The sequence below is a fragment of the Microtus pennsylvanicus genome, chromosome 3 (assembly GCF_037038515.1).
Source record: "Microtus pennsylvanicus isolate mMicPen1 chromosome 3, mMicPen1.hap1, whole genome shotgun sequence".
NCBI classification, from domain to species: domain Eukaryota; kingdom Metazoa; phylum Chordata; class Mammalia; order Rodentia; family Cricetidae; genus Microtus; species Microtus pennsylvanicus.
The window spans coordinates 15,607,622-15,635,372 of record NC_134581.1 but is presented as its reverse complement, the minus strand read 5'-3'; the positions used below and the strand labels follow the sequence as shown (position 1 = coordinate 15,635,372).

Here is a 27,751-nt window from a genome sequence, read left to right as displayed (position 1 = left end):
ATCAGAGCGAAGTAATCAGCTATGGTTGGTTGTCATGACTTCCGGTCCAGCACCGGAAGTTGTGCAGTGGAGCGAAATTTGAAGGAAGTGGAGCCGCGGCGGTGCGGCCACCAAGCTGAATCTGTTGCAGTTTCACGGGCTGTCCTGGTCACTTGAGTCGAACCATTATGCCTATCCGCGCTCTGTGCACTATCTGCTCCGACTTCTTCGATCACTCCCGCGACGTGGCTGCCATCCACTGTGGCCACACTTTCCACATGCAATGGTGAGTAACAGCGGTGTAGGGTCCCCGTCGCGTGTCCTAGAGGCTATGGGGTATCGGGCCTAGAGGCAGGCCAACCTCCGAACTCAGACAGGTGGTGACATTAGGGATGCCTCACGGAAGCTTTCCGGCCTGGGCCGAAGTGAACCAGGTGGGAAGCGATAGCTTCCCGGCGTACGGTGAAAAGAGTTAGGTGCCTCTTTATTAACTTGTGCAAAGAAATGTGACTTTGAAACTGTTAGTCTGAGCGGAGATGAGATGAGCTTTTTTCCGCATTAGCGAGCCCTTTTATTTCTTTGAGGCTTAACAAACAACCAGGTAGACTTCTGTTAACCCTTAAGGGTCTGTGTGGTTTGCTTGATGGCTGGGATTGTTTCTATCCAGAAGCATCTCATTGGCCAGATACCCTAGTGTATTCACCACTCCGGCAAACCCGGCTTAACTTGGAAAGACAAGGAAGTGCCTTCCTGTTAAGGGGTCCTGATGCTCAGCTATCTTGTTAGTGGGGAAAGGGTCCCTTTGCAACTGTGAACAGGCTGGTTCAAAAGTTCCCAACAAAAGAGAAAATAAGGAAAAGCGTGGTCCTTTGGGATGGTGGGAAAGGACAGTATCCTGAACACTGCTGGATAGCCCTTCCAAAGCTTTAAGACCATGTTATAGTCAGAAGTGTCTCATATCCCAGGAAAGGGAGGGGAGGGGAAGGGAGGGGAGGGGAGGGTGAAGAGGCAGGAAGATCAGGAGGTCAAGGGTAGTCTCAGTTACACAGTGAGGTAGAGCCTGGACTTTCTGAGACCTTGTGTCAAAAAAAAGACAAAATCAAAAACACATGCTCAGGGAGTCATTGTATACTTAGAAGTCAGTCCTACCACTAAAAGTACTTTCCATTACCTGTTCTCCCTAACCTTTAACCTGGAACTCTCCTGTGTATTTGCCATTGAGGTTTGTCTTTTGAAAGCATATTTGACTTTGAAAATCTGATTTAATGATCTTTGCATTTAACTGGACCTTTAAATGACACTTAAAATGACACAATTATTAAAATGACTAGCCCACTTAAAATGACACAATTATTCCAGGCGGTGGTGGCAGGTGATGGCACACACCTGTAATCCCAGCAGTCAGAAGGCAGAGGCAGGCAGATCTCTGAGTTTACGGCCAGCCTGGTCTACAAAGTGAGTTCCAGGACAGTCAGAGATGTTACACAGAGTAACCCTGTCACTAAAAACAAAATTAAAAGACACAATTACTGATATTTAGATTAAATTTATCATGTTCAGTATTTTTTATTTTGTTCCATCTGTTTTTGATTTTTTTGTAGTTTTGTTTTTGTTGTTTGTTTGTCTTTGGGTTTTTTTTGTTTGTTTGTTTTGGTTTTTCAAGACAGGTTTCTCTGTGTATCCCTGGCTATCCTGGAACTTTGTAGACCAGGGTAGCTTCAAACTCATGGATCTGCCTGCCTCTGCCTCCCAAGTGCTGGGATTAAAGGCATGCACCATCATATCCAGCTGTTTTTTTTTTATTTTTATTTTAAATTACATGTTCATGTGTAGCTGTGTGCACACCAAGTGCAGGTGCCCTTGGAGGCCAGAGACATCTGATCCCAGTGAGGCTGGAACTACACAGTTGTAAATTACCTGATGTGGGTGTTGGAAACTGAACTCAGGACAGCTAAAAGAGCAGTACCAATGCGGACTCTCAACCACTGAGCCATCTCTCCAGCCTTTGTAAAACCAACAAGTCTTGCTGTGTGCAGCTTAGGCTAACCTGAATTTCCAGTTCTGTTTCTTCTGTGTCCTAGAGCTCAGATTGTAGGTGGGTGCCCGCCTCCATCCATGCCTTGTGCACAGAAGGCAAATGTTCTACCACCAGTCTGTATCCCAAGGCCTTGTATCTGGTTTTAGTTTGTTTGTTTCATTTTTGAAACAGAGTCTTGCTATGTAGCATTGGCTTGGCTGGTACTTGGTATCCAGCTCAAGCTACCTAGGATTCTTGGCAGTCCTCCTGCTTCAGCCTCCCAAGTGCTGGAATCGCAAGTGAGTGCCACTACTTGTGGCTTCCACTGATGTACATCATCTTATGTAACGTTGGCTGGCCTTGAACTTACTGTGTAGCCATAGATGACCCTGCATTCCTAACCCAAGTGTTGGAATTATACGTGTGTACCATCCATGTTTGGTGCTAGGGATTGACTTCAGGGCTTTGTGCATGCTGGGCAAGTACTCTATCCACTGAGTATTAGTCCAAGTCCTCCCTGCCCCATGTGTTTTGAATAAATGTTTCCTTTTTTTGAGACAGGGTCACACTATGTAGCTCTGGCTGGCTTTAAACTCAAAAGATATGCCTGCCTTTGCCTTCCGATTAATGGGGTTTTTTTTGGGGGGGAGGGGGTTTGGAATAGTTTTCCTCTACTGATAAGTTTAAATGATGATACAGAGAGTTATTATATGCCCTTTGCACAAGTTCTCCAGTATTCACATTTTTACAAAATGTTTGTGCAATTCTCCAAGCTAAGAAGTTAACACTGGTGCACTACTCTGATACTACAGAGTTTTAGTTTTACTGGTGTTTTTCCTTCATTAATGCTCTTCAGTTTATTCCAGGAGTCAGGCTAAGTTACCAGGCTGTATGCAGTTGACATATCTTTTTAGACAACTCTGGTCTGTAACAGCTTTGGTGTTTTTGTAGATTTTGTTGTTTTATTTGTTTTAATGGTCTTGACACTTTTGAAGAGTCCAGGTTGGTTATTTTGTAGACTGTCTCTTAATTTGAACTTATAATGTCTTCTTTTCTCTTTAATTAATTAATTAATTAATTTTTATTTTATGAGCATTGGTGTTTTTGCCCACATGTATATCCTTGTGAGGGTATCAAGTCCCTTGAAACTGAGGTTGCAGACAGTTGTAAGCTGCTGTGTGGATGTTGGGAATTGAACTCTGGTCCTCTAGAAGAGCAGTCAGTGCTCTTAACCACTAAGCTATCCTTCCAGTCCCCTTGTCACGTTTTCTTATAATTGCACTGGGGTTTAGGGGAGACTACCACAGTGTGAGGTGCCCTTTTCCTGGCAACTTGTTGAGGGTGTGCCATTACATCAATATGCCTCATCTTTGGGGACCTTAACTTAAGAGTCTTTGGTTAAGTTAGTATTGTCCAAGTTTTCCACTGCAAAGTTACTGTTTTTCTTTCAGTATTCTAGAGCAAGTTACGAGGTCCAGTTCACAATCAGCCAGGAAGGAAAAGTTTATTCAGTTGTTTGGACTCATGGGTATTTACCTTAGCTTTTAATTATGGACCTTATTTTATTTATTTTAATGCTCCTGTCTCCTGCCTCTGCCACCTTCTAACTTAATTGCTTTCTGTAGCTATAATTTGAACTAAGGGTCTTGCTCATGCTAAGTAGGTACTCTACCACTGAACTACATCTCCATTCCCCCACCTACCTACTGTCTTTCTGTGTGTGTATTGCTGGAGGCCATGGGAGTATACAGCAGGTGACAACTGGTATTCAACAGTCTGATCTACCAGATGAGTGACTCTGATGGGAGCCCCACTTGGTAAGGCTGGAGGTTCTCTAATTTTTCTCACGTGCCAATAATAACAGTTCTGGGTATTTTCCCACTGCTTGTGTGTTTGTTTTGTGAAAATATTACATCTACTGGACACACATATAACTGTGGATGGTCAGGAAGATGATTCTGCTTAACTATATAATTTTGATAAATAGAAATGATTCATAAGGATATTTTTCATTACTTAGACTGACATAAGAAAGTAATAGTATTCTCAGTCACAAAGACAGCTATTTTAGACTTCAGAATAAATTCAAAGCAAACTGGTTGCCCCTGGAGATGAATATCTAGTTGCCCTTAGAGACAAATATATTTCCCAGGTGTTTATTGCTGATTCGAGGTCAGAGCATGAAGCAACTTTAATAGACATAAGTGGCTCAGCAGTGGACTTTCTGCACGCATTCCCAATCTCAAGGTTCAGCCAACTATTTACTGTAAGTCCTGAGTTTCAATGTCACTTTCTGTCTGGGAACTCTGACCACTTAGAGCTACGTGTGTTACTCACTGGCCGGTCAGTGTGACATCCCTAGCCTGAGAGAAACTGTATGACCGGTATGGCTCTGTTTCTTTCTTTCTTTTTTTTCTTTTGGATTTTCGAGACAGGGTTTCTCTGTAGCTTTTTGGTTCCTGTCCTGGAACTAGCTCTTGTAGACCAGGCTGGCCTCGAACTCACAGAGATCCGCCTGCCTCTGCCTCTTGAGTGCTGGGATTAAAGGCGTGCCCCACCACCACTGCCCTGCTCGGCTCTGTTTCTTATTGTTTATTCAAGAAGTGCTTGCTGGGGGCTGGAGAGATGGCTCAGTGGTTAAGAGCATTGCCTGCTCTTCCAAAGGTCCTGAGTTCAATTCCCAGCAACCACATGGTGGCTCACAACCATCTGTAAAGAGGTCTGGCGCCCTCTTCTGGCCTTCAGGCATACACACAGAATATTGTATACATAATAAATAAATAAATAAATAAATAAATAAATGAATGAATGAATGAATGAAGTGCTTGCTGTGTGACCCTGAGAATGCAGTTCATATTTGTCCAGAGCTTTTGGCTGTGAGAAGAAGCAGGATAAATGTAGGGAGAAGTAGGAGAGACCTGTGATGGAGAAAGAAGTGCTGTGTAGCTGTGTGGAGACAGAGATTTTTAGAAAGGCATTTTTAAGATGAAGTAAAAGCGAAAGTTACCATTAGAAAGTGTGTGTTTTCTTATTTACCTCTCAGATAGAAGAGTCTAGCCCTTGTTGCGTTCCTGGATTTTTTATTTTTTTTTTTTTGCCTCCAGAGCAGGCTTTCCAAAAGGCCACTGGTAGTGTGTGTGTGTGTGGTGTATTATTGCTGGGAGTCACTTGAGAACTAATAGGTGTTCTACCACTGAGATACATCCTTAGCTTTTTGTTGTTGTTGTTGTTGTTATTCTATTTTAAGTATGTGGGTGTTTTCCCTGCAGGTATGTCTGTGCACCATGAACATAACAGTATCTGTAGATTCAGAAGACGGTATCAGATATCCTGGAACTGGAGTTACAGACGGTTGTGAACCTCCATGTGGGTGCTGGGAATCAAGCCTAGGTCCTCTGGAAGAGCAGCCAGTGCTTCACACTCCAGCTCCAAGTCATTGGTTTTTTAAATACTACTATTATATTATGTAGCAAGCCTGGCTTCAAGTTTAAACTCTTCCTTTCTTAGACTCTCGGGAGCTAAGTTATAGGCATATACTCCGATGCTTGGTTCTATTATTATTATTATATTGTATATTTTATAAAATTAACTATTTTAACTTAAAATTTTTGTAACTTTTTTTTTGAGGCAATATCTCACTATGTAGACCAGGCTGACCTTGAACACAAAGAGATCCACCTGAGTGCAGAAATTAAGGTTGTGTACCACCATACCTGACACTGTTGTAACCATTTTCAGGTGCTGATTGGTGACATTAAGTACATTTACAATGTTGTATAACCTTCAGTATCTATCACATGATAACTCTCCATGTCCTCTCGTAGGCCCTGAACCCCTCTTCTGTACCTTCTGCCCCTGAGGTGCCTACTCTAGAGATCCCATATAGGAGGAGTCTTAATTCTTTGCCTGTTTGAGTCTGATGAACTTCACTTAGCATAATAATTCTAACATTCATCCATCTTATAGCATGCACCAGAATTTTCCTTTTGTTGTGGTTAATATTAATTGTGTGTATGAAAATGCCGTATTTGTTTACATTCATTTGCTGATAGGCAGGCACTTCCAGGTTGTGCCTGCTGTGAGTAGTGCTCCCGTGAGTGAACTGCAGTACAAGGACCTGTCTGGGTCTCTGTTTCAGTTCCTTAGAACATATACCTGGAGCCGAGAGACTGGGCAGATGGAGATTCTATATTTAGGGTTTTTGGGACCTGGCATACTATCTTCCACAACTGTCTGCTTCTCTTCTTTCTGTCTTTGTCTCTGTCTCTCCATCTCTCTATTTCTCTCTCACATGTCTCTGTTGCACAAGCTGATTTCAAACACCATTTTATTATTTTTAGTGCTAGACATTGAACATATAGCCTGCTATATACTAACCCCATGCTCTACCTCTGAGCTAAATCTCTCTCTCTCTCTCTCTCTCTCTCTCTCACACACACACACACACACACACACACACACACACACACACACACAATGTAGCCAACCTGTGCTACATAGTGAAAACTTGTCTAAAGTGTGTGTGTGTGTGTGTGTGTGTGTGATTCAAACCCAGGGCCTTGCACAAGTACTATCCCAGATAGCTATACTCATAATCCTTCCCTTTTAATGATAGATGTCCTCTAAGTACTGCATACATCACACTGATTTTTGGTTTATTTTTTGTTTTTGTTTTTCAGTTGTGGCAAAATATGTCCATCATAAAAATTACCATCTTAATGATTTTAGGGCTGGTTCAGTGGTAAAGTGCTTGCCTAGCTTGCACGAGGCCAGAGGTTCCGTTTCAGGTCACACACAGGCACACTTAAAACAGACATACACAAAACCAACAAAAGAAACCTCAAGCTGGAGTAGTGACTAGCTCTCATCCCAGCACTCAGGAGGCTGAGATAGGAAGACCAGCCTGGGCTACAGCTGAACAACTTGAAGGTCACGTAACCCAGTGATGTTAAGGATTCACATTTTGTACAGCTGTCACCACGGTTTTAAAATGGTTTTGTCTTCCCAGATTGACACGCGGCACTGCTTCAGTGGTCTCTGCCCTGAGGCCTGGTGACTGCCATTCTCCTTTCTGTCTCAATGAGCTTGATTTCTCCAAATACAGTTTGTCTTTTATGATAGGTTTATTTCAGCTAACTTAGTCAGTGTCTTAGAGGTTCATTCATACTAATTAGAGCTTGCTTCAGAATTCTTTCTGCCAGGCTTTTGATGCTCCTATCTCAGGACTAGGAGGTGCGGCACAGCAGACCTCAAGCCGGAATGTGGGAGCGATTGGGTTCAATCCTTAACATTGGGACAAAAAAGAAAAAACAGAAATCTTTATCTCAAGATTCTTAGTTTAATGACTTATGCAAAATTCTTTTTTTAAGTCTTTTTTTAACCTTTTTTTTTTTTAATTTTATGTGCATTAGTGTTTTGCCATGGGTGTCAGGTCCTCTGGAACTGGAATTACAGACAGTTGTGAGCTGCCATGTGGGTGCTGGGAATTGAACCCGGGTCCTCTGGAAGAGCAGTCAGTGCTCTTAACCCACTGAGCCATCTCTCCAGCCCCTGCAAAATTCTTGTTGCTGTCTAAGATTACATGTTCACAGTAGGGGTAAGGATAGTCTTTTTTGGAGGTAGGTGGCATTATTCCGCCTACCATTGTCTTTCTGGCGCTTTCATACATACGTGTGCCAGATTTTCTCAGAGTACCTTCTATGTCTTTTATCATATCTATATTTTTTCATTTTTTGAGTTCTGTTGTCTTGTTTGCCATCCTCAAACCCAGGGTTTCCTACATGGTAGACGAATGCCCTATCACCGAACTGTATCTCTGCCCTTAGCTTTTTAACTTGGTTGGTTGGTTTTGTTGGTGGGTCTCTTGTAGCCGAGGTGGGCCTTAAGCTTACTATATAGGTGAGAATGACCTTGAACTTCTGATCTTCCTGCCTTTGCTTCCCAAATACTGGCTGGCTTGTTTGTTTGCTTTTGGTTTGAGACAACATCTCACCATTGGGAGGCCTTTCATTGCCTTTCAAGCATCTAAGATACCTGTGTGTGCCACCTTACCTGGCTTCTTTTTTTTTTGTTTTTGTTTGTTTGAGGTAGCATCTCATTAAGTAGCCTTAATTGCCTCAGAGTTCAATTTGTTAGACCAGGCTGGCTTCAAACTCAGAAGTCTGCCTGCCTCTCCCTCCCAGGTACCAGGATTGAAGGTACTTATTATTGAGATAGCGTGGTACTCACCATGTGCCCCAGACTGGCCTTAAATTCATGGGAATCCTGTAGTCTCAGTCCCCCAAAATGGGATTACAGGCATGTACATGTCAAGGTTGCTTTATTTTATTGAAGTACTGCAGAAGTAACCAGAGAAAAGTACACATGCTAAAAGTACTTAGCTTGTAGGGTCGTCACAACTCCAGCACATCTGTGCAGCCGGAATTCAGATCTAGAAGCGCGGTGTAGAAGTGGGAGGGCAGCTCAGTCCTGCGTAAATAAGGATCTAGGTTAGCTCTCCAGCTCTGCAGAACAAAAAGGATATTATCTGCATTAGAAATGTCACATGCTCTTTTGATTACCTGTCAGCACCCACACACTCCTAACGGTACCACTTTGCCTGTTTTTCCTTTTATACAGATGAGATCATGCAGAATATGCTTTTGTGCATGTGTCTTACTTCTCTTCATTATATTTTAATGATTCATTGATAATATGTTTCTTAGTTAACTATTCCACTTTTTCTTGTTAGCCTTAATTTTGTGTTGTACATGGCCTTTGAATATATTTGTAGTTTTAAAAATGTATTTATAGGAAAGAATTGGCCGTAGGAAATGGTACCACTTTTCAAAGAGGAGTTTGTTTGTCTCTCATTCCTGGGGTGAAGAAGTCTGCCCCAGTCTCTCTCTCTCTCTCTCTCTCTCTCTCTCTCTCTCTCTCTCTCTCTCTCTCCCTCCCTCCCTCCCTCCCTCCCTCCCTCCCTCTCTCTCTTTCTCTCTCTCTCTCTCTTTCTTCTCTTTCTTCTCTCTGTATAATTTTCCTGCCTAGTGCTAGGATTACAGGTGGGTACCACCACACCTGCAGGGGACTGTTTCAGTTAATCTTTAAGACCTGAGTTTTGGCCGGGCGGTGGTGGCGCACGCCTTTAATCCCAGCACTCGGGAGGCAGAGGCAGGTGGATCTCTGTGAGTTCGAGGCCAGCCTGGTCTACAAGAGCTAGTTCTGGGACAAGCACCAAAACTACAGAGAAACCCTGTCTCGAAAAAACCAAAAAAAAAACAAAAAACAAAAAAAGACCTGAGTTTTGCTTTACCATACTGGTAAATTATGTAAATCTGGGCTGTGTAGCCCTTAGAGTTCTAACTTAAAGTAACAGAAGTTTCTAACAGAAGTCCCGCCTCCTGAGAGACTCTGAGTTTTGTCTGTCACGTACACTTTGCAGCCCAGATTGCAAAGAATAGTCTTTGGCCAAGCCTCCAAACCCCAAACCATAGCCAGCCGAGCACTGTGCAGCCCTTACAGAAAGTCCTTCCATTGCAGTCAGGCAGGTGTTGGGGCAAAGGGGCGCTAACAGCAGTGGCCATGTGACCTGTATCCCTAGCCATGTGAGGATTACTTGTCTTTTATTGTTTTCATTGTAGCCTAATCCAGTGGTTTGAGACAGCACCAAGTCGGACCTGCCCACAGTGTAGAATCCAGGTAAGGATGATGGAGTGTGGGTCTCAGCTAAAGACCTTCTTTCCAGGAAACAGGGATGGGGAAGACATCTCTGAAATAGAAATATTCTGACCTTTTTGCCCCCCTTGGTTTGAGGCCGTTGGTCCTCACAGATGCCCGTGAGTCACTCTGGAGGCTTGCTTACACCCATGGTGTAACCTTCTCAGTTGTTCTTCTCTGTGTGCATTTGGCCTCCTTCAGTGTTTAACAAATGTTCCTGTGCATAAAGTTGAAGAATCTTTTAAGCACTCATAAGTGTTGTCTGCAGTGACATGTCTTCAGCCACCAACAGACCAGCAGTCCTGACTCCGGGTACGTGTAGAAGTGAAAAGACCTTCTCACTCAAAAGGATATGTGCTGAAAAGTTAGGCCTGAGAGCAGACCCGACACATGTGGCCGGCAGCCAAAGCCACGTGTAATCTTTCCTCCTCACCTTTGACCTCACTCCACCGTTGTTCTCTGTCTTGTTCTCCCATCCAGGTTGGCAAAAAGGCTATTATCAATAAACTTTTCTTTGACCTTGCCCAGGAAGAGGAGAGTCTCTTGGATGCAGAATTCTTAAAGGTACCCAGGATTTATCTCATTCTACTGGATTCCAAACCTTCTAAGAGTTCACTTTTCACTTCCACTTGAGAAGGTGCCTAGAGTGTTAGATGGAGCTAGGCCTGTGGAACAAAGACTTGGCAGAGCTGTCAGGGTGAGGGCAGGTGGCTTTGAGACAGTCATCAGAGGCGTATACTGTAAGAGGAGAGGGGCCCATGACTGAGAACTCCCCTTGGACATTCAGGGCAATTTGAACTGAAGGATCACACGCCTCTCTGAAGGCCTTCGCCTTAAGAAGGACTTGGAGGAGCCTTCCTGCCCAGCACGCTTTTGTGCTGAACAGTTAGTGACACATTAAGAAATTCTTCCATTCTCACTAGTCAGGGAAGATGTGTAAATCCACCATTCCTTAACCTGTCTGTGCCTCAAAGGTGCCTGGAGAACGTGGTGTAAAGGCAGATGCCTGGGCCTTTCCAAGCCCAGCCATAGAGGGCAAAGCCCCTGAAATCAAGATTTCTAGCCTGACTATGGGGAGGGTAACCAGGTTGCCTTCTATCTTCTCCTGTTTCCCCTCCAAATCTAAGATCTCCTTGTTTTGTGTGAGGGAGCTAGATTGTCAGATTGTCGTGAGGAAAATTGGGTTGGGGTTTCAAAGTGCTTGCTGAATGCTAAGGGTTAATTTGCTGGGAATCTGTCAGATTACAACTCATTTGACCTTAGCCCCCTGGGCAATGTGATGTCCTTGGAACCTCCTTGCCTCAAAATGGTCGGAGCTTTTGTGTTTGGAGCCAGCCTGTTCATCGTCATGGTAACTGCTCCCAGTTTTAAGAGGTGTTCTCCCTGTGATGAAGACAACAAAGGCAGCTCGAGTCTTTTCAGCTTTCAAAGCCAAGTTTGTGAGATAGGGAGGCAGCATCTTGAATAGTTTGGAGCCAGGACTTTGAAGGCATCCTGCTGAGGTGTGGAAGGACCTTGGAGAGATGGGGAGCTGTGCAGCAGCCGGTGTTTGTTTGCAGGCAGATCTACCATTTCCGTTCCCAGTTGTGTGGTCTATGTCGCCCAATGCAGGAGCTCCTACTCCCAGAGCCCTGAGCTGGTAGTCAGGGGCTTACCACTGGTCATGTGAAATCCTGGGTCTTCTGATAACCTTTCAAGGGTGGTCTGGAGGAAAGTATGCCTGGAAGTGTGCTGTAAAAATCCTTGTCCTCCTGACTGTGGCTATAGGCATCTCTTGCTCCCAGAGGCATTGAGTTCTCCAGACTCCCAAATGGGAGCTGGATGTAATTCTACCCCAGCTTCTCAGAGTCAGCCTGGAGCTTAGAGGGAGGTACACAAAGCAGGCAAAGCCCATGATGGAGAGAACTGGTGATGGCTCAGAGTGGGGTGGCCGTCTCTGTTCTGTGTCCCTTGTGAGTGCAGCGAGTGTTCTGGAGGCTGAGGGAGGCTACTGCTGGGCCAGGAGCCCTGGAAGCCTCTGCTCTTGACCAGCCAGCCAGCAGCCAAGCTTCACTTCCTGCGAGATTCACTATGTGCATCTCACCTACCCTTCTAAAAGGCTCAGAAAGGAGCTGGAGAGATGGCTCAGGGTTTACAGGCACTGGCTGTTCTTACAAATGACAGGGCTTGGTTCCCAGCACCCACATGGGAATCTGACACTGTCTTCTGGCCCCAGCAGGCAATGTGAATACATGATGCCCTGACATAAATGCAGACAAAACATTAATACACATAAAATAAAAATAATCTTTTTTAAAAAGATTATGTATATGTATATGAGTGCTGTGTCTGTCCATATGCTAGAAGAGGGCATCAGATCTCATTAATATATGGTTGTGAGCCACCATGTGATTGCAAGGAATTGAATTCAGGTCTCTAAAAGAGCAGCCAGTGCTCTTAACCTCTAAGCCACCTCTTCAGCCCAAAAGTAAATAAATCTTTTTAAAAAATGTCCCATATGCCTTAAATCCCAGCACTTGGGAGGCAGAGGCATGTGGATTTCTGTGAGTTCAAGGCCAGCTTGGTGTACAGAGTGAGTTCTAGGACAGCCTGAGCTACCTAGTGAGACTCTGTCTCAAAACAAACAAAGAAATCATAAACATAAAACAATGTGCATCTCTCTGTTGACTTGGCCTTGAAGTGTGTTGGGTCCTTTCCTGGACCAACAGTCTTCATTGATCCTGGGGCTCTGCACAGCCTTATGGGGGCCCATATGGAGGCTAGCTGAAATGTGTTCCTGTCATTTATTGTGTGTATTGTCTTGCAGAATGAACTGGACCGTATTAGAGCCCAGCTTTCCCACAAAGGTAAATTAACAAGCGACAAGAGGCCCTGGGAAGCCCCTGACTCGATTGTTGGAGAGAGGACCTAAGGGGAAAGCCAGATGTTCTTCCTCCTTTGTCTTGCCAGCCCTTATAACCAGCCAAAGAGTAGAAGGCAGCTGAAGCTGTCCACCTGGGCCAAGGCAGCCTCTTTTCACTGTTTCAAACTTCTTGCCCAGGACCGGATTTGGCAGGGTCCTACCTGATGAGTTTGTATCTTCAGGGCTCAGATGCTGAGTTTAACAGGGATTTGCTTGAGTTCTGAAATGGTGAATTAATTAGAGCTCCAGGAGTGGGGAACAGTGAGATCTACCCAAATAGTTCCCGCAGGAAAAAGGAGAGCTTCTCTCTTAGGCGAAAGCCCTAGCTTAGTTTTCTTGGTGCATAGCGGAGAGAAAAGCAGGCCACCTAACTTTCAGGCCTCACCTTATTCTTACCTGGCTCAGGGATAAGTTGCTTAAATTCAAGGGTCAAGGTTGTCATGCATGGATGGGCCTTTGCCTTGCTTTTCTCTGCCCTTGCTCCAGAGAGGGAGAAACGGGACAGCCAGGCCATTATCGACACTCTACGGGACACATTGGAAGAACGCAATGCCACTGTGGAGTCCCTGCAGAATGCCTTAGACAAGACAGAGATGCTGTGTTCCACTCTTAAAGTAAGTCCTCAGGGTCAGTGGGGAGGAATAGCCATAGTCCTGTGCTTGGAATACACAGTGACCTGCCTGTTCCTGCCTCCCCAAGTGCCAAGAGAGTCCTCAGGGTCAGTGGGGAGGTGTAGCCACAGTCCTGTGCTTGGAATACACAGTGACCTGCCTGTTCCTGCCTTCCCAATGCCGAGAGTAAAGGTGTGCACCACCATCCCTAGCCCGGGCGCACAGCTCTAGTCAGATCTAATAGTTCTGCCTCAACATATACCTTTGTTTAGACAGTGGTAAGGTGAAGGCAAATCTCTTCTTCCCAAGCAAGCCCCTTCCGTACCGTACCTATCAAGTTCATAAGAAAAGGGGCTATGATGGCTGTATTTGTGGATTTTGTACCAGGTAACAAGGCCTTGCCAGCACTTCACAGAGGGCCTGCTCAACGGAGACCTGAGTAGGCTGGGCCGTGTTTCTAAAAGTGGCTCCTACTCCACTGATGAGGCCAGTCTGAAGAATCTTCCATTAGGACTCTAGTCCTTGGCGGGGCTGCTTTCTGGAGCTGGATCAAACAGCATCCTAGGGAGGAGCAAAGGCCTTTGAAGTCCGCTGTGCCGAGCTGACCGAGCAGATCAAAGCCGCAGAGCAAGCAGGCCTAGGCCCAGATGAATTTTGTATCAGCCTGGGTTCATGAGCCTCCTGTTCTCCAAGGGCCGTGAGGCGATTGATCTGAACTCACGATTGATATTCTAGTCTTGTAGGCAGGAGCAGCCCTTGCTGGGTGTCATTTGAAAGGGATAGGAGCCATCCTCATGAGCAGACAAGGCCCGAGGATATTCATTTTCTGTTTCTGCATCATATGTCCTGCTCGTTGGGAGGGAACAAGCTAGCACCAGGTTGCAGAACATTCCCAGGCCAGAGATGGAGTGTCTCCGCTGAGGACAGTCCCTGACCTGGCTCTCCTATCCTATCCTTGGTGCTTCTTGTCCTTGTGTCTAGATGAGAGACGAGTTTATGCTCTTGGCTTCTTCAGCTATATTATAGCAAGTATGTACCATGAGACCCAGACCATAGAATCTTGGTAGCCCACAGTAGGCCTTAGCCACTGAGCTGTGCCTATAGCAAGGCACATCTCCAGAGGTGAAGATACAGTGCCCTGAAGTCTCTTAGCAACAAAAGCGTAGGCCAAATGAGAGCTATAGTGCAAAGCCTGGGTTGGGTTCCCAGCACTTCACAGGCACGCACATGCACGCACGCGCGCATACACACACACACACACATGCACGCACACACACACAGGTTGGCATGAGGGGGTTCCCAGCACTTCTCAGACACACACACAGAGAACACAGAATAGGTCAGCATGAGGAGCCCTTACTTACGGGTTTTATATCTTATGATTTGGAGATACGTTTATCAACATCTTCAAAAGATAGCCAGGTCCAGGTCTGGAGATGCACTCTGCTATAATCCCAGTACTTGGGGAGTAGAGGCAGAAGATCAGGGTTCATGGTCATCCTTGGCTACATAGTGAGTTCATAGGCGACCTGGGGTGTGTGAAACCCTGTCAAAAGCCAAAACCATGTCTAGGAAGGTGAACATCCAAACTGGCTAGGCTCCCACCAAGCCAGCACATTAAGTAGGATCAAAACCCCGTGCCATTGTCCTTGGCATCTCATCAGCCCTCGAAATGGGAGGCTGGGAGGAGGTGGAAATTTGTTTTTTTTTTATTCTCCTTTTATCAATAAAAAAAAAAATTCCTGTTGAGTTATAAACTAAAAAAAAAAAAAAAAGCCAAAACCAAACAAACAAAAGGTGGTCTGCATAGCTCTCAGTGACTGTGGTTCCAAGGAGATGCATGGGTGTGCTTGCTCTCCAGAAACAGATGAAGTTCCTTGAGCAGCAACAGGATGAGACCAAGCAAGCTCTGGAGGAGGCCCGCCGACTCAAGAGGAAGATGAAAACCATGGAGCAGTGAGTTCATAGCTGGTTCTGTACTGTGCTTTCACACTGGGGGCCCCTGGGAAAAGGGTGTGTTCTCAGAACTGCAGCTGGAAATGGGGTTTGGTCACCTTTGACTTATGTCCAGGAGCCTGTGGACACAGGTTCCCTCTCTTATCCTCAATGGCCCCTTAACTTCTTATGGGTACTCTTGTGCTGCAGCGAACAGTTGCCTGTGCCTGCCATGCTCCCCCCAGGGACCTCTCCACATGAAGGCCCTGCCCTTGAAGTCCTCTGTTAGCACCTCTTTTCCTCAGCAACATCCCTGGAGCTGAGCTCAGCTCTGCTGTGGAACCTTTCCTTTGGCACACCCACCTGCTAAAGCATCCTAGCAGCCCAGGCTGTTGCCATAGCAACGGCAGCAAAGGGAGGCAGACTAACCATCAGCCTCCAGATTTCAAATGCCGTGGGCCGGGAATGTTTTTCAGGATTGAGCTCCTACTCCAGAGCCAGCGGTCTGAGGTGGAGGAGATGATCCGAGACATGGGTGTGGGACAGTCAGCGGTGGAGCAGCTGGCTGTGTACTGCGTATCCCTCAAGAAGTATGTAAGGCCAGGAACTAGCTATGATTCCCCAGATTTGTATCTCTGCTGCCATCTCTGTAAAGCAGATGATGTGAAGGAACAATTTCTAGAACCATATTGTCGTAGGGTGAACTCCAGCTCTTAGGCTGCTTTGGAGGTCTCTCTGATTTCCACTTTCTTGCATGGAGATAGAGACTTACCTTAGAATTGCTAGGAGAACAGAGTGTGGGTTCTAAGTGTTTCTGTTTTGTTTTGTTTGAGACAGAGTTTCTCTGTAGCTTTGGAGCCTGTCCTGGAACTAGCTCTTGTAGACCAGGCTGGCCTCGAACTCATAGAGATCACCTGCCTCTGCCTCCTGAGTGCTGGGATTAAAGGCCTGTGCCACCATTGCTCGGCTCACAGTGTGGTCTCTAAGAAACTCATGCAGCTCCCAGCTGTGAGCCCCTCTCGGTATCTGAAGTCTGTTTCCTATCAGCACTGTTCTGACCCCGTGTGGCTTTGATAAGAAACTGCCCGTATTCTCCATTATGGTGATGTGAAGTTGGGAGAAAGGAGCCATTTGACTGACAGGCACAGAGAATTCAAATGCCTCCATTTGGGGTGTAGGGAGCCCCCTAGTGAGGCCGGAGCTCCTTGCATGTTCTCTCTAATCACAGTTCCTGCAGGACAAGAGAGGACAGTTTTTGTTTCCTGACCTCAGTAAAATCTATGCAGACCTGCCAGGGGCCACCAGGACAGAGGAGACTGAGAAGGACTAAGGCTCTGAGCAAGGCCTTTGTTAGGTGGTGCTGTGGTGTCAGGGTGTACTGTCCTGACATCTTTCCTCATGGCCACTTTGCAGAGAGTATGAGAATCTGAAAGAAGCACGGAGGGCCTCAGGAGAGCTGGCTGACAAGTTGAAGAAGGACCTGGCCTCCTCTAGGAGCAAGGTAACTGACTGGGGACAACAGGGAAAGGAGACGCGGCTCTTCGTTTGTCGTGTTCACCTGGGTCTCCTGAGCTAGGCCATCCAGCCCGACTCCAGTGGGCTAGTGGAGGTGGCCTTAGACATTAATTACTAGTTTTGACTGTTCATTGTCTCTGCCTCTGTGGCTTGTGTCCTTGGGGGGCCAATTCATGGAGCTATGCCCCCACCACACGCTTATGCTACCTCTTACTCTTCTTGGTCCCTAGGCACATTTTTAGCTGGCTTGGAGAGCACGGTCCTCAAGTGTGACAGCTTCAGAGGCCTTTTACCCTATCCCAAATGTGAGGGTTCTTGGGCCAGCTGCTCCCAGGCAGCCCAATGTGCATATACCTGGTTGAGCCTGTCCGCAAGGGTCTGGGGTTTCTCTCATCCACGTAGTTTCTTTTTTTTTTTTTTTTGATATTTATTTATTTATTTATTATGTATACAATATTCTGTCTGTGTGTATGCCTGAAGGCCAGAAGAGGGCACCGGACCTCAATACAGATGGCTGTGAGCCACCATGTGGTTGCTGGGAATTGAACTCAGGACCTTTGGAAGAGCAGGCAATGCTCTTAACCTCTGAGCCATCTCTCCAGCCCCCAGCCCCCATGTAGTTTCTTTTGGAGTACCCTGACCATCCACTGGGTGGCAGAAGGTAGAGGACAGGCCATGTGGACCCACCGGTTGTCGTTTGTTGCAGCTGAAGACTGTCTACACTGAGCTGGATCAGGCCAAGTTAGAACTGAAGTCAACCCAGAAGGATTTACAGAATGCTGACAAGGAGATCGCGGTGAGACTACTGGCCTTGTGAGAGGGGGAGACGGGGTTGTTTATGTGCCTCCAAGAGTAGCGTTGGACTGTTTCTGCCCCAGAATCTGTATACCAGTCAGGGGTGGTGGTTCTGGGCTCTTTTTATCCTCCTGGGTCAAGGAGGTAGGTCAGGATTTGTGCCTAGCCCTCATCTGGCCTACAGCTTGTGGCTCCTCAGCAGAGGGCCAATACACTAGCACCGTGGATCTTCCTTTATGATCTGCTGAGATCCTACCTCCAAGGTTCCTCATCCCCAGAGCAAGGGCTTTCCCAAGGAGGAGTTCTGAAGGCTGGTGTTGGGCACTCAGCCCTTGCTCTGTTCCCAGGACCCTTCCCACAGGTGTTGTCCTTGGTACCTCAGCCTTTCTCTCACGTTCTTCTCCATTTCCTCCAGAGCCTAAGAAAGAAGCTAACGATGCTACAGGGAACCTTGAACCTGCCTCCGGTGACCAGTGAGACTGTCAGCCGCCTGGTTTTGGAGAGGTTTGTTAGCCTTCTGGGGTGATACAAGGATCCTAAGCTGAGAGAGTCTTTATGCATGGCTTTGGTGAGATAGGTGGTGTTTGTGGACTTTCTGGCCAGAAAGCCAGCCACCAGCTTTGAGAAAATTTGGGATCTGATAAGGAAAGGTTAGAGAAGGCCTTTGAGTAGTCTCAGGATGGGGCAGGAGCCTGGAAATCTTGGTATATCCTGGAGTTTCTTACCACATGCATCTTCCTGCCCCCATTCCTGAAACAAACCTGAAAGCACTTGCTCTCAAATAACTCCCTCTTGACTGGACCTTGGCATACAACCTTTAATCCCAGAACTCAGGAGGCAGAGGCAGGTGAATCTGTGAGTTCCAAACCAGTCTAGTCTACAGAATGAGTTCTAGGACAGGCTCCAAAGCTACAGAGAAACCCTCTCTCAAAAAACCAAAATGAATGAATGAATGAATATAAAATTACCTCCTCTGGTTCAGGAATGTGTGCTTTAAGGTGGCCAGCAGAGGGAGCCAAAAGACCGAGGGATTGGTGTCCCTACCAGGAACAAGTTAATCTGAGTTTTCGCAGAACCAGACTGGCTAGCAACATCCTCAAGGCTGTCTTATTCCCACTAGAGGACCCCAGCAGATTAAAAGTCACTGTCAAGGACCCAGAGTTTTTCAATATCTTTTTTTTTTTTTTTTTTTTTTTTTTGGTTTTTCGAGACAGGGTTTCTCTGTGGCTTTGGAGCCTGTCCTGGAACTAGCTCTTGTAGACCAGGCTGGTCTCGAACTCACAGAGATCCGCCTGCCTCTGCCTCCCAAGTGCTGGGATTAAAGGCGTGCGCCACCACCGCCCGGCAGTTTTTCAATATCTTTTGACAAATCAATATACCCCTCTTCTTGCCTGTGAAATTCATACATTCAGTGCCTTCCAGCACTCCACTTTGTTCCTGGGCACTGTGCTCCTGCCTCCACATCATAGAGCCTGGATACTGGATCTTGGGACATTCATGGAACTGGTTTAGACTTAAGTGGTTTCTTAGAGTCCTGCAGTGTCACAGCCATAAGAGAACACTTCTTTCTGCTTCTGTCTGTGCCCCAGCTCTTTCCTCACTAAAGATTCTGTTGTCCTGGCCAGCCTCCTCTACCAGATAGCACTTGAAGTGTGTGTGTGTGTGTGTGTGTGTGTGTGTGTGTGTGTGTGTGTGTGTGTATGTATGTGTGTTGGGGGGTGTATATGTGTATGTGCATGTGGAAGCCCCGGGGTCTTGGGGAGAGAGAGAGCACATGTGTGCTTGCCTGTGTGTGTGAGCGCGCGCGCATGTGAAGTCACAGGCCTACACCGAATGTCTTCTTGGACCTCTTTGCAGTATGTATGTACATGTGGTCGTGCATGTCACACTGGATGTGGAGGTCAGAGCACAACTCTGTGGAGTCAGTTCTCTCCTTCCACCTTTCCATGGGTTGAGGGATCTAACTCAAGTGCCAGACTTGTGCAGCAAGCGCCCTTATCCTTTGAGCCTCCTCATTAGCTATTATTGTCCTCAGCATCTCTCTGGAGCCAAACTTACCTGCCTGTTCCAGTTTAGGGTTGACTGAGAGCTGTGGGAATATGATAGTTGCCTGATCTGCTATGGTCCACTATCGGGTTGACAACCCAGTAGGCGCTGTTCCTGAACCTTCCTCCCACCTCATCCAGCCATTGGCCATTCCTTCTCTGAGGTCCCATGTAACATGAGGGTCTTGTCAGGAGCTTAAACAGGTATAGTATGCGCCCTTGGGGGAATGATAGTCTCAGAAACCATCCACTGTAGAAAAAAACTTTAGAGCCCAAGCTGCCTCAAGACTGGGGATACAAAATCATTTGTTAGACTATCCACAGTCTCCTGATGGTGTTCCCTCTAGCTTCTAGTTCGTGAACCTCAGGTCCTCCCACACAGTTGTGAGAAAAACACAAGCACATGGGCCACCTCTAGTTCCTTAGGGACTTTGCTTTTACTAATTTTCTTTACTGCCCAGGTTTCTCTGTGCCCTATACTTGTATAATGGGTGTGCCTGCTGCATGCCAGCTCCCCATTCTCTCTCTCTCCTTTTTTTTTTTTTTTAATTTAAATTATTTTTTGAGACAGGGTTTCTCTCTGTAGCTTCACAGCCTGTCCTGGAACTTGCTCTGCAGACCAGGCTGTCCTCGAACTCACAGAGATTCACCTGTCTCTGCCTCCCGAGTGCTGGGATTAAGGCGTGCGGCACCACTGCCTGGCTCCTCTCCTTCCTCTTGAGCCTTGTTTTAGTAGGATAATTAGCTGGGGGGTTAGATGATTAGCCAAACCCGTGTGCCCAAAGCCAGGCTGGGCTGCTCATCAAGTTGTATCCAGGATGATTGAACTCCCCTTTTTCACCATATTTTGCTAGGTATGAAAACTTGGGTAATAATACTGTTGCATTTAGGATTAGCCCTTAGAACTTGGCTATAACTAGTTTATCCTGAATTCCAGGTTCTCTCTTTTTGGGCCCTAAGATCTAAGAGCTCTTGGCTCCTTGGGAGCAGCCTTTCCAGTTTCTTTATGCTCTGATGGCGTAACTCTTAGAACTACAAGTGCCTCTGTCTCTCTCCCTTAAGAACTGACTTGTTGCTGGGAAGAATCTTTTTTTTTAAAGATTTATTTATTACATATACAGTGTTCTGCCTGCATGTGTCCCTGCAGGCCAGAAGAGAGCACCAGATCTCATTACAGATGATTGTGAGTCACTATGTGGGTGCTGAGAATTGAACTCAGGACTTCTAGGAAGAAGCAGTCAGTGCTCTTAATTGCTGAGCCATCACTCCAGCTTGGGAAGAATTTTAAACTTTCCTAGTCTGTATGAAATGTACAGACACATTCATGAAACAACCATTTAAATCTGAAGGAGGAGAAATCCAGGCAGAGAAGGTGGAGAGTTCAAAGTCCCTGAGGCATTGCTAAGGCGGGTTTGGAGGAGAGAGATGGGTAGCAGGTGTGCCAAATCACTGCCAGCCTTCACAAGTCAGCCTTGCAGGTGCAGATTTTATCCTAGGAGCAGTAGAAACTGTTGGAAATGTGTCTGGAAGATAGCTCTGAGGGCCTGGTCCATATCTCTTATTTTCATCCCATCATCTGCTAATGATTTCTTGAACGGTGCCTCAGTTTTCAGACTTGCCTAATGCCTTGTAGCCTCCACCTTGTGAAGTCTGGCTCCTTCGTCAGGCTCACATTCCCCTAGCCATGCTCTCTCTCTCTCAGGATTTTGTGGAAGACTCTGGGTGTTATTGATGATGCCCGTTTCATTTGTCATGGTGGGGTTACCCTTTGCTTCTGACATCATGTTTTAAAGATTTACTTATTATTTATATAGGTACTTTGCATGTGTGTCTGCACACCAGAAGAGGGCTTCAGATTGTGAACTGCCATGTGGATGCTGGGAATTAAACTCAGGACCTCTGGAAGAGCAGTCAGTGCTCTTAACCTCTGGGCCATCTCTCCAGCCCATATATATATATATATATACATATATATATATATATATATATATATATATTATTATGTATACAATATTCTGTCTGCATGTATGCCTGAAGGCCAGAAGAGGGCACCAGACCTTATTACAGATGGTTGTAAGCCACCATGTGGTTCCTGGGAATTGAACTCAAGACCTTTGGAAGAGCAGGCAACACTCTTAACCACTGAGCGATCTCTCCAGCCCCCTTATTTTATATTTTTGAAACAGAGTCTCATATAGACCAGGCTGGTCTCCAATGCACTATGTAGCTGAGTATGACCTTGAACTCCTTATCTTCTTGGCTCTACATCCCAAGTGCTAGGGACGTAGGCTTGCACTACCACATCTGATTTATGTAGACTGGGATTGAGCCCAGGGCCTCATACATGCTAGGCTGGCACTATGCCAACTGAACCATGTCCCCGGCCCTGCTTGTCATTTTAGGGCAGCCTCAGGAGGTAACCCTGTCTTTAACCTTGCCAGACCTGGCCTTGTTAGGTCTGAGGAGAACCTGAAGGAAGGCAGGGGCAGCTCCAAGGGACCTTGCTCTTTCTTTCCCTCAGGAGTTTAGCAAGGCTGCAGCACAGTCCTTAGCCCGCCGGGGTGCCCATCAGAGGAAAGGAGGCCATAGAGGAGGTGTCGTTCATGGGCTCTAAGGGCTTCTAAATTCTGGGCTAGTGGGACCTTCATTTGCAGGACTGATAGGAGGTATGAGTTCAGGAAAGAGGTATTGACAGCCTCTGTGCCACACATCTGCCTAGGGCTTTGGCCCTGGCTTAGACAGGAGGGCTTTGAATCTCTTGCCTCATTTCCTGAGGCCTCTGTCATGAAGCTGTGTAAGTTGGCCATAGGTGATTGTCTCAGAGGTAATAGAATCACTCAGAGTGCCTCAAGCCAGGCCTTCACTATAGCAATGGAGTCCTAGGCTCTCCCTCCATGTGTTGGAGAGATAAGAGTTAGGGATGAAAGAAAGTGAACCCCTGTCAGAAAGGGAACCAAACTTCTATTTGCAAAGGAAGAAGATACCAGAAAAGGTTGGAACAGTCTGAGAGAACAAGAAAATATGTCCTTATGAGCTTCATGTTGGAATGAGGGAGACAGTGTGAGCCTCCTGAGTCTTGGGTTTAGTGTGGTAGATAGTACATGAAAAGACCAGCTTGACTTGAGCCAAGGTTGAGCATGTACCGTGGGTACGACTGGTAAGACTTGGGGGATGGTAGTGCCAGGCTGGGCCTGTCTCTCCAGTTTGCCTTTCCTTCCTTAGCCTAAACTTGCTGTAGTTGGTAAGCAATTACAGAATGGTGCTGATGAATGGAGGAAGAAATTTGGGCTTCCTAGAATGCTTATCCAGCCAGATTTGTAGGTAGCTCCCTTTCCTCTGGTCTGCACACCTTGGCATGCACAGGGCTGACGTGTAGCAACCAAGGGAAGTCCCTGGGGAAAATGTCCTTTGATCTGTCCCTGCCATTCCTCACAGTTCTCCTCAGACCTTGGAAGCTGGAAGGTACTGCCAGGGTTGTCTGGCAAGGCTAGAAAATTTTACTTGGCTGCAGTTTTCTAAAAGAGTGAGGACCATGCTCTCATTACAAAAGTAGAAAAGTGGAGAATTTGAAAACTATGAGCTTAATTGCAGAGGGAGTTGGACATATGGTGTGTTTCCTTCAAGTCTTTTTTCTGCAGGAGGTATATGGAGGATGGGGTATCCCAAATCATGTAATTGTACATACATATATATTGTTTTGTTTTATTTTTTGAGACAGGGACTCTGTGTAGTCCTGACTATCCTGGAATTCACTTTGTTGACCCGGCTGGCCTCAAACCCACAGAGATCCACATGCCTCTGGCCCCTAAGGACTGGGATTAGAGGTGTGTGCCATAATGGTGTATGTGCATTTATTTATATATATTTTTTTCTCTCTTAGGCAGTCTCAATATATAGCTTAGGCTTGCTAGCCTCAAACTTATGCAGCTCAGGCAGGCTTTGAACTCATGATCTTCTTTACTGGGATCATAGGTGCGTGGTATCACATTCAGCTTTTATATTGCTTTTTAAGTTGACCATATGGGTATTTTTCCATGTTAGTAAAGTTACTCTTTTTTTTTTTTTTTTTCGAGACAGGGTTTCTCTGTGGTTTTGGAGCCTGTCCTGGAACTAGCTCTGTAGACCAGGCTGGTCTCGAACTCACAGAGATCCGCCTGCCTCTGCCTCCCGAGTGCTGGGATTAAAAGCGTGCGCCACCACCGCCCGGCTGTAAAGTTACTCTTGAGAACACCGTCTAGTGTCTTCGTCATTGTCGACTCCTGAAGTATCAGACCACTAGCATACTGTTTGCTGTGATAAGTGACAACATCCTCACATCTGTAGTTAGTGGGGGCAGGGTTTCTCTGAGTAACAGCTCTGGCTGTCCTGGAACTTGCTTTGTAGACCATGCTGGCCTTGAACTCACAGAGATCCTCCTGCTTCTGCTTCTTGAATGCTGGGATTAAAGGCATGTGCCACCACCACCCAGCATCTAAATGGCTTCTTACACTGAATTCTGAGAAAGGAGTATGTCAGTCAAAGGGAAACAACCCTTTCTTTCATTTGGTTAAATTTTTTTATTATATGTAAGTATGTGTGCATGTTTTGCATGGCATACATGGAGCGGTCAGAAGGTAACTTTTGGGAGTCAGTTCTTCCACCATGTGGCTCCTGGGGATCGAACTCAGGTTATCAGGCTTGGCCTTTACCCACCAATGGTCACATGACTGCAAAGGCTGAAGCCAATTGGTTTATTCTGTAGAGGTTAGGCCTCTCTCTGAGGTGACACTCAGGGGTGGGCTTTAGGAACCCTTGGAGCTGAGCTGTCTCTCCTCTTCTGTTTCTTCTTTTTAATGTTTTGCTGTTGTTGTTTGTATGTGTGCGTGCATATGTGCATGTGTGTGCATGGGTATGTTTAGGTGTGTGTGTACCATAGCGTGCATGTGGTATCAGAAGACAACTGGAGGGATTCATTTTTCTTCTTCCACCATGTGGGTTCTGAGGATTGAACTCAGGGCTTCAGGCTTGGAAACAATAGTCTTTACCAGCTGAGCCATCTCACTGGGCCAAGTTGAGTTGTCTTTGATACTTGAGGAGTTGTGATCTCTCTGAGTTGTCATTGCAGTTCCAAGTAACAAGATCATCTCTACCTTCAGCCCAGCCCCTATGGAGATGCTGAATCCGAAGCTCCACCGGCCATCCTTCGGTGATGAGATTGACTTCAATGCTACCTTCGATGTAGATACCCCTCCAAGCCAGACCTCCAGCTCCCAGCACCACTCCAAGAAACCCTGCCTGGAGAGGGCACGGTGAGTGTTGGTCCCCGGCAGTGCCCAGAACCTGGCAGAGCTAAGCCATTTGTAGGTCCTGCCTTGAGAGCCCTGAGTAGTCAGTGAGGCTGCTCAGTAGAATGCAGCTTTGGTTTGAGCTACCTCTTCCTCCTTGGCCTGAGCGCTCACTGTGTCCAGTCCTTATGCTTGTTTCATTCATTCTAGTCATCCTCAAGACGATGTTGGCATGGGTCTTAGAATTCTCGAGTCCCAGCAGGGCACATCTGGACTGGTGGTGGGGCAGGTATCCCAATACTTTGAATGCTTGCCCACTGGAGTCCTGAGCATGGGACTCAGAATTTTTCCTAGTGTTCATGCTTTTTGTTTGTTTGTTTTTGAGACAGGGTTTCTCAGTGTAGCCTTGGCTGTCCTGGAATTTGCTCTGTAGACCAGACTTGCTGTAAACTCACAGAGATCCTCCTGCCTCTGCCTCTCAAGTGCTGGGATTAAAGGCGTGTGCTACCACCACCCGGCTGAGGTTCATGCTTAATACAGGACCATGTCAAACCATAGATTCCCATGGCCCTGCTGGAACAATACCAGGAGGGAGTATCTAGCTGCTAAGATCCCAGAAATGGAATGGAAATGGTGTCTGGCTCTGGCACTAAGAATAGAAAGCCACAACCTGGCTCGTGTTCTCTTCTGCCACAGGCTCTTCCTGTGAAGGTTCCATAGGGGCTCTGGGAGCGCTCTGTAGGCTGCCTTGCCCAGTTGCACTGAGAGGCTGACTACTGTGGGTTTTCTAGAGTTGGTGCCTCCAACCCCCAACAGACAGGACGAGGCCTGAGCTCATTTGATAGCTTCTATCTTTGAGGGTGTGAATGTGCGCCTTTAATTCCAGCACTTGGGAAACAGAGGCAAGCATATCTCTGAGTTTGAAGCCAGCCTGGTCTACAGAGTGAGCTCCAGGACAGGCCTCAAAGCTACAGAGAAGTCCTGTCTTTAAAAAAACAAAAACAAAAAGAGGGTACGAATGTGAATGCACGTCCTCCTGTGCATGGTAAGTTGGCTGGGCTCCTAGCACTGGGTAGAGACTAGAACTTGGAGAAGGTTGAAATGAAACCACAGATGGGGGCATGGTCTTTTCAGCTCTTCACAGATCGGCACTCGGGTTAGAAACCACTGAGGTACCTTGCCCAAAGCATTCATGATGGCAGCCATGCCACACAGTGGCTCCTCTTCTTGCTTACTTGTCTCTTGCCTTCCTCTCACTCTTATAGCTCCCCGGTGCAGGATGTCCTCAAGAAGATACCTAAAGTCTCCAGGCAGGTAAGGCCCGGGCTTCCTTGAAAACATACCTGAAATCCCATCCAGCCCTTGCCAGACTGCCATAAAAACCTTACTTCTGAACTGGGGATGGTAGTTCATGCCTGTAATCCAGCATTCAGGAATCACCTTGAGTTTGAGGCCTGCCTGGACTGTATAGTGAGTTCTGAGGCATCCTGGGCTGTAGTGAGACCATCTCAAACAATATAAAACAAATAAAGAAAAGAAAAACAAAGAAAAAGAGAAACTCAATTTCTGAGGGTCCAAACTATGTTCAGGGTCCCTCCCTCGCTCAGGACTAATACTCATCAGAGCCATCCTTGTAATCCTAATTCATTATTCTCTGCCTCCTGTCTGAGGCATCAGATATCCTGATCTGTTATTTTGTTTATTTGGGTTTTTTTTTTTTTTTTTGATTTTGGGTTTGGGTTTTTTTTGAGATAGGGTTTCTCTGTATAGCTCTGGCTGTCCTGGAACTCACTCTGTTGGCCAGGCTGGCCTTGAACTCGGAGATCTGCCTGCCTCTGCCTCCTGAGTGCTGAGATTAAAGGTGTGTGCCGCCACCACCACCTGGCCAAATATCCTAATAACCAGATCTCTGTCACTATGACTACCCCATGTCCTTTGCTGCTGTCTAGCTCAACAAGTCTGACTCTGGCATTACCCAATAGGAGCCCCAGCTCTCACTGGGTGGCCAGCGCTGTATAGGAGAGCCAGACGAGGAACTGGCTGGTGCCTTCCCTCTCTTCATCCGGAATGCTGTCCTGGGTCAGAAACAGCCCAACAGGACCACAGCAGCTTCCCGTTGCAGCACAGATGTGGTGAGTGTCACAGGTTCCTGGTCTCCTGTGTGGAGCAAGGCAGTCAGCTCCCTCACCCATTTTCCTGATCACTTATGTCTTCCTTCTGCCCTAGGTAAGAATAGGCTTCGATGGACTTGGAGGACGAACAAAATTCATCCAACCTGTATCCTTTTTCTATGGCCATGGCCTGAACAGAGCTAAGGGACATACACTGTACCCTAACCTGTATCCCCAGTGCCTGCAGCCTAAGATGGCAGAGCTGTGCCTTGCTCAGTGTATCTGTTTTTCCTGCCCCGCATTCCAGTCCCCCTCCAAGCTTCTTCCTTGACATTTGTTCCAGACAGACACAGCCATCATCCGACCAATGCCAGTTAAGCCCAAGGCCAGGAGTAAACAGAAAGTGAGAATAAAGACTGGGAATTCTTCCTCCCAGCCCAAGCTGGATACCTTCCTGTGGCAGTGAGCAGTGACCAGAGTCATGTCTCCAATTAGTGGGCCAAGACCTTTGCCAACCCAGGAGTATTTGGGGAGATGGCTCCTCTTCCTGGACAGTGCAAGAGAGAGCGCAAAATCTGCATTTCCTGTGTTCGCTTTGCCCTGCACCGCACTGGATTTTACCTCTGGGAGTTACAGTTCCAGTCAGCAGGGACTGCTTCTTTTTGCAGGTTTTTGTGTATGGCTACAACCAGATATGGCTGGACTCCTGTTTTTATAGACCAGGGTCACATTTGGTTCTGTATGGATGAAAGTGCTGGAGGATTCCTGAGCAGGCTAGCCTGAACTTCTGTCTGCCTCCAGCTCGCTGTGTGAATTAGGGGATGTTAGGGAAATAATGGGGGAAGGTTTCCATGGGAAATAAAAAGGCATCTTTTCTTCCTG

The 27,751-nt window shown here is 46.6% G+C and overlaps 1 protein-coding gene across 1 annotated transcript; it reads left to right on the top strand.

Moving 5' to 3' along the window:
- The first annotated feature begins 66 nt into the window (after positions 1-66).
- Traip (TRAF interacting protein) lies at positions 67-27,751 on the top strand. Its single transcript, XM_075964649.1, has 15 exons — positions 67-265; positions 9,616-9,673; positions 10,172-10,255; positions 12,498-12,537; positions 13,080-13,207; positions 15,066-15,160; positions 15,616-15,729; positions 16,553-16,640; positions 17,361-17,450; positions 17,865-17,953; positions 24,630-24,782; positions 26,024-26,072; positions 26,741-26,890; positions 26,985-27,035; positions 27,213-27,751. The coding sequence occupies exons 1-15, from the start codon at positions 168-170 to the stop codon at positions 27,333-27,335; spliced, it is 1,410 nt and encodes a 469-aa protein (XP_075820764.1). The 5' UTR covers positions 67-167; the 3' UTR covers positions 27,336-27,751.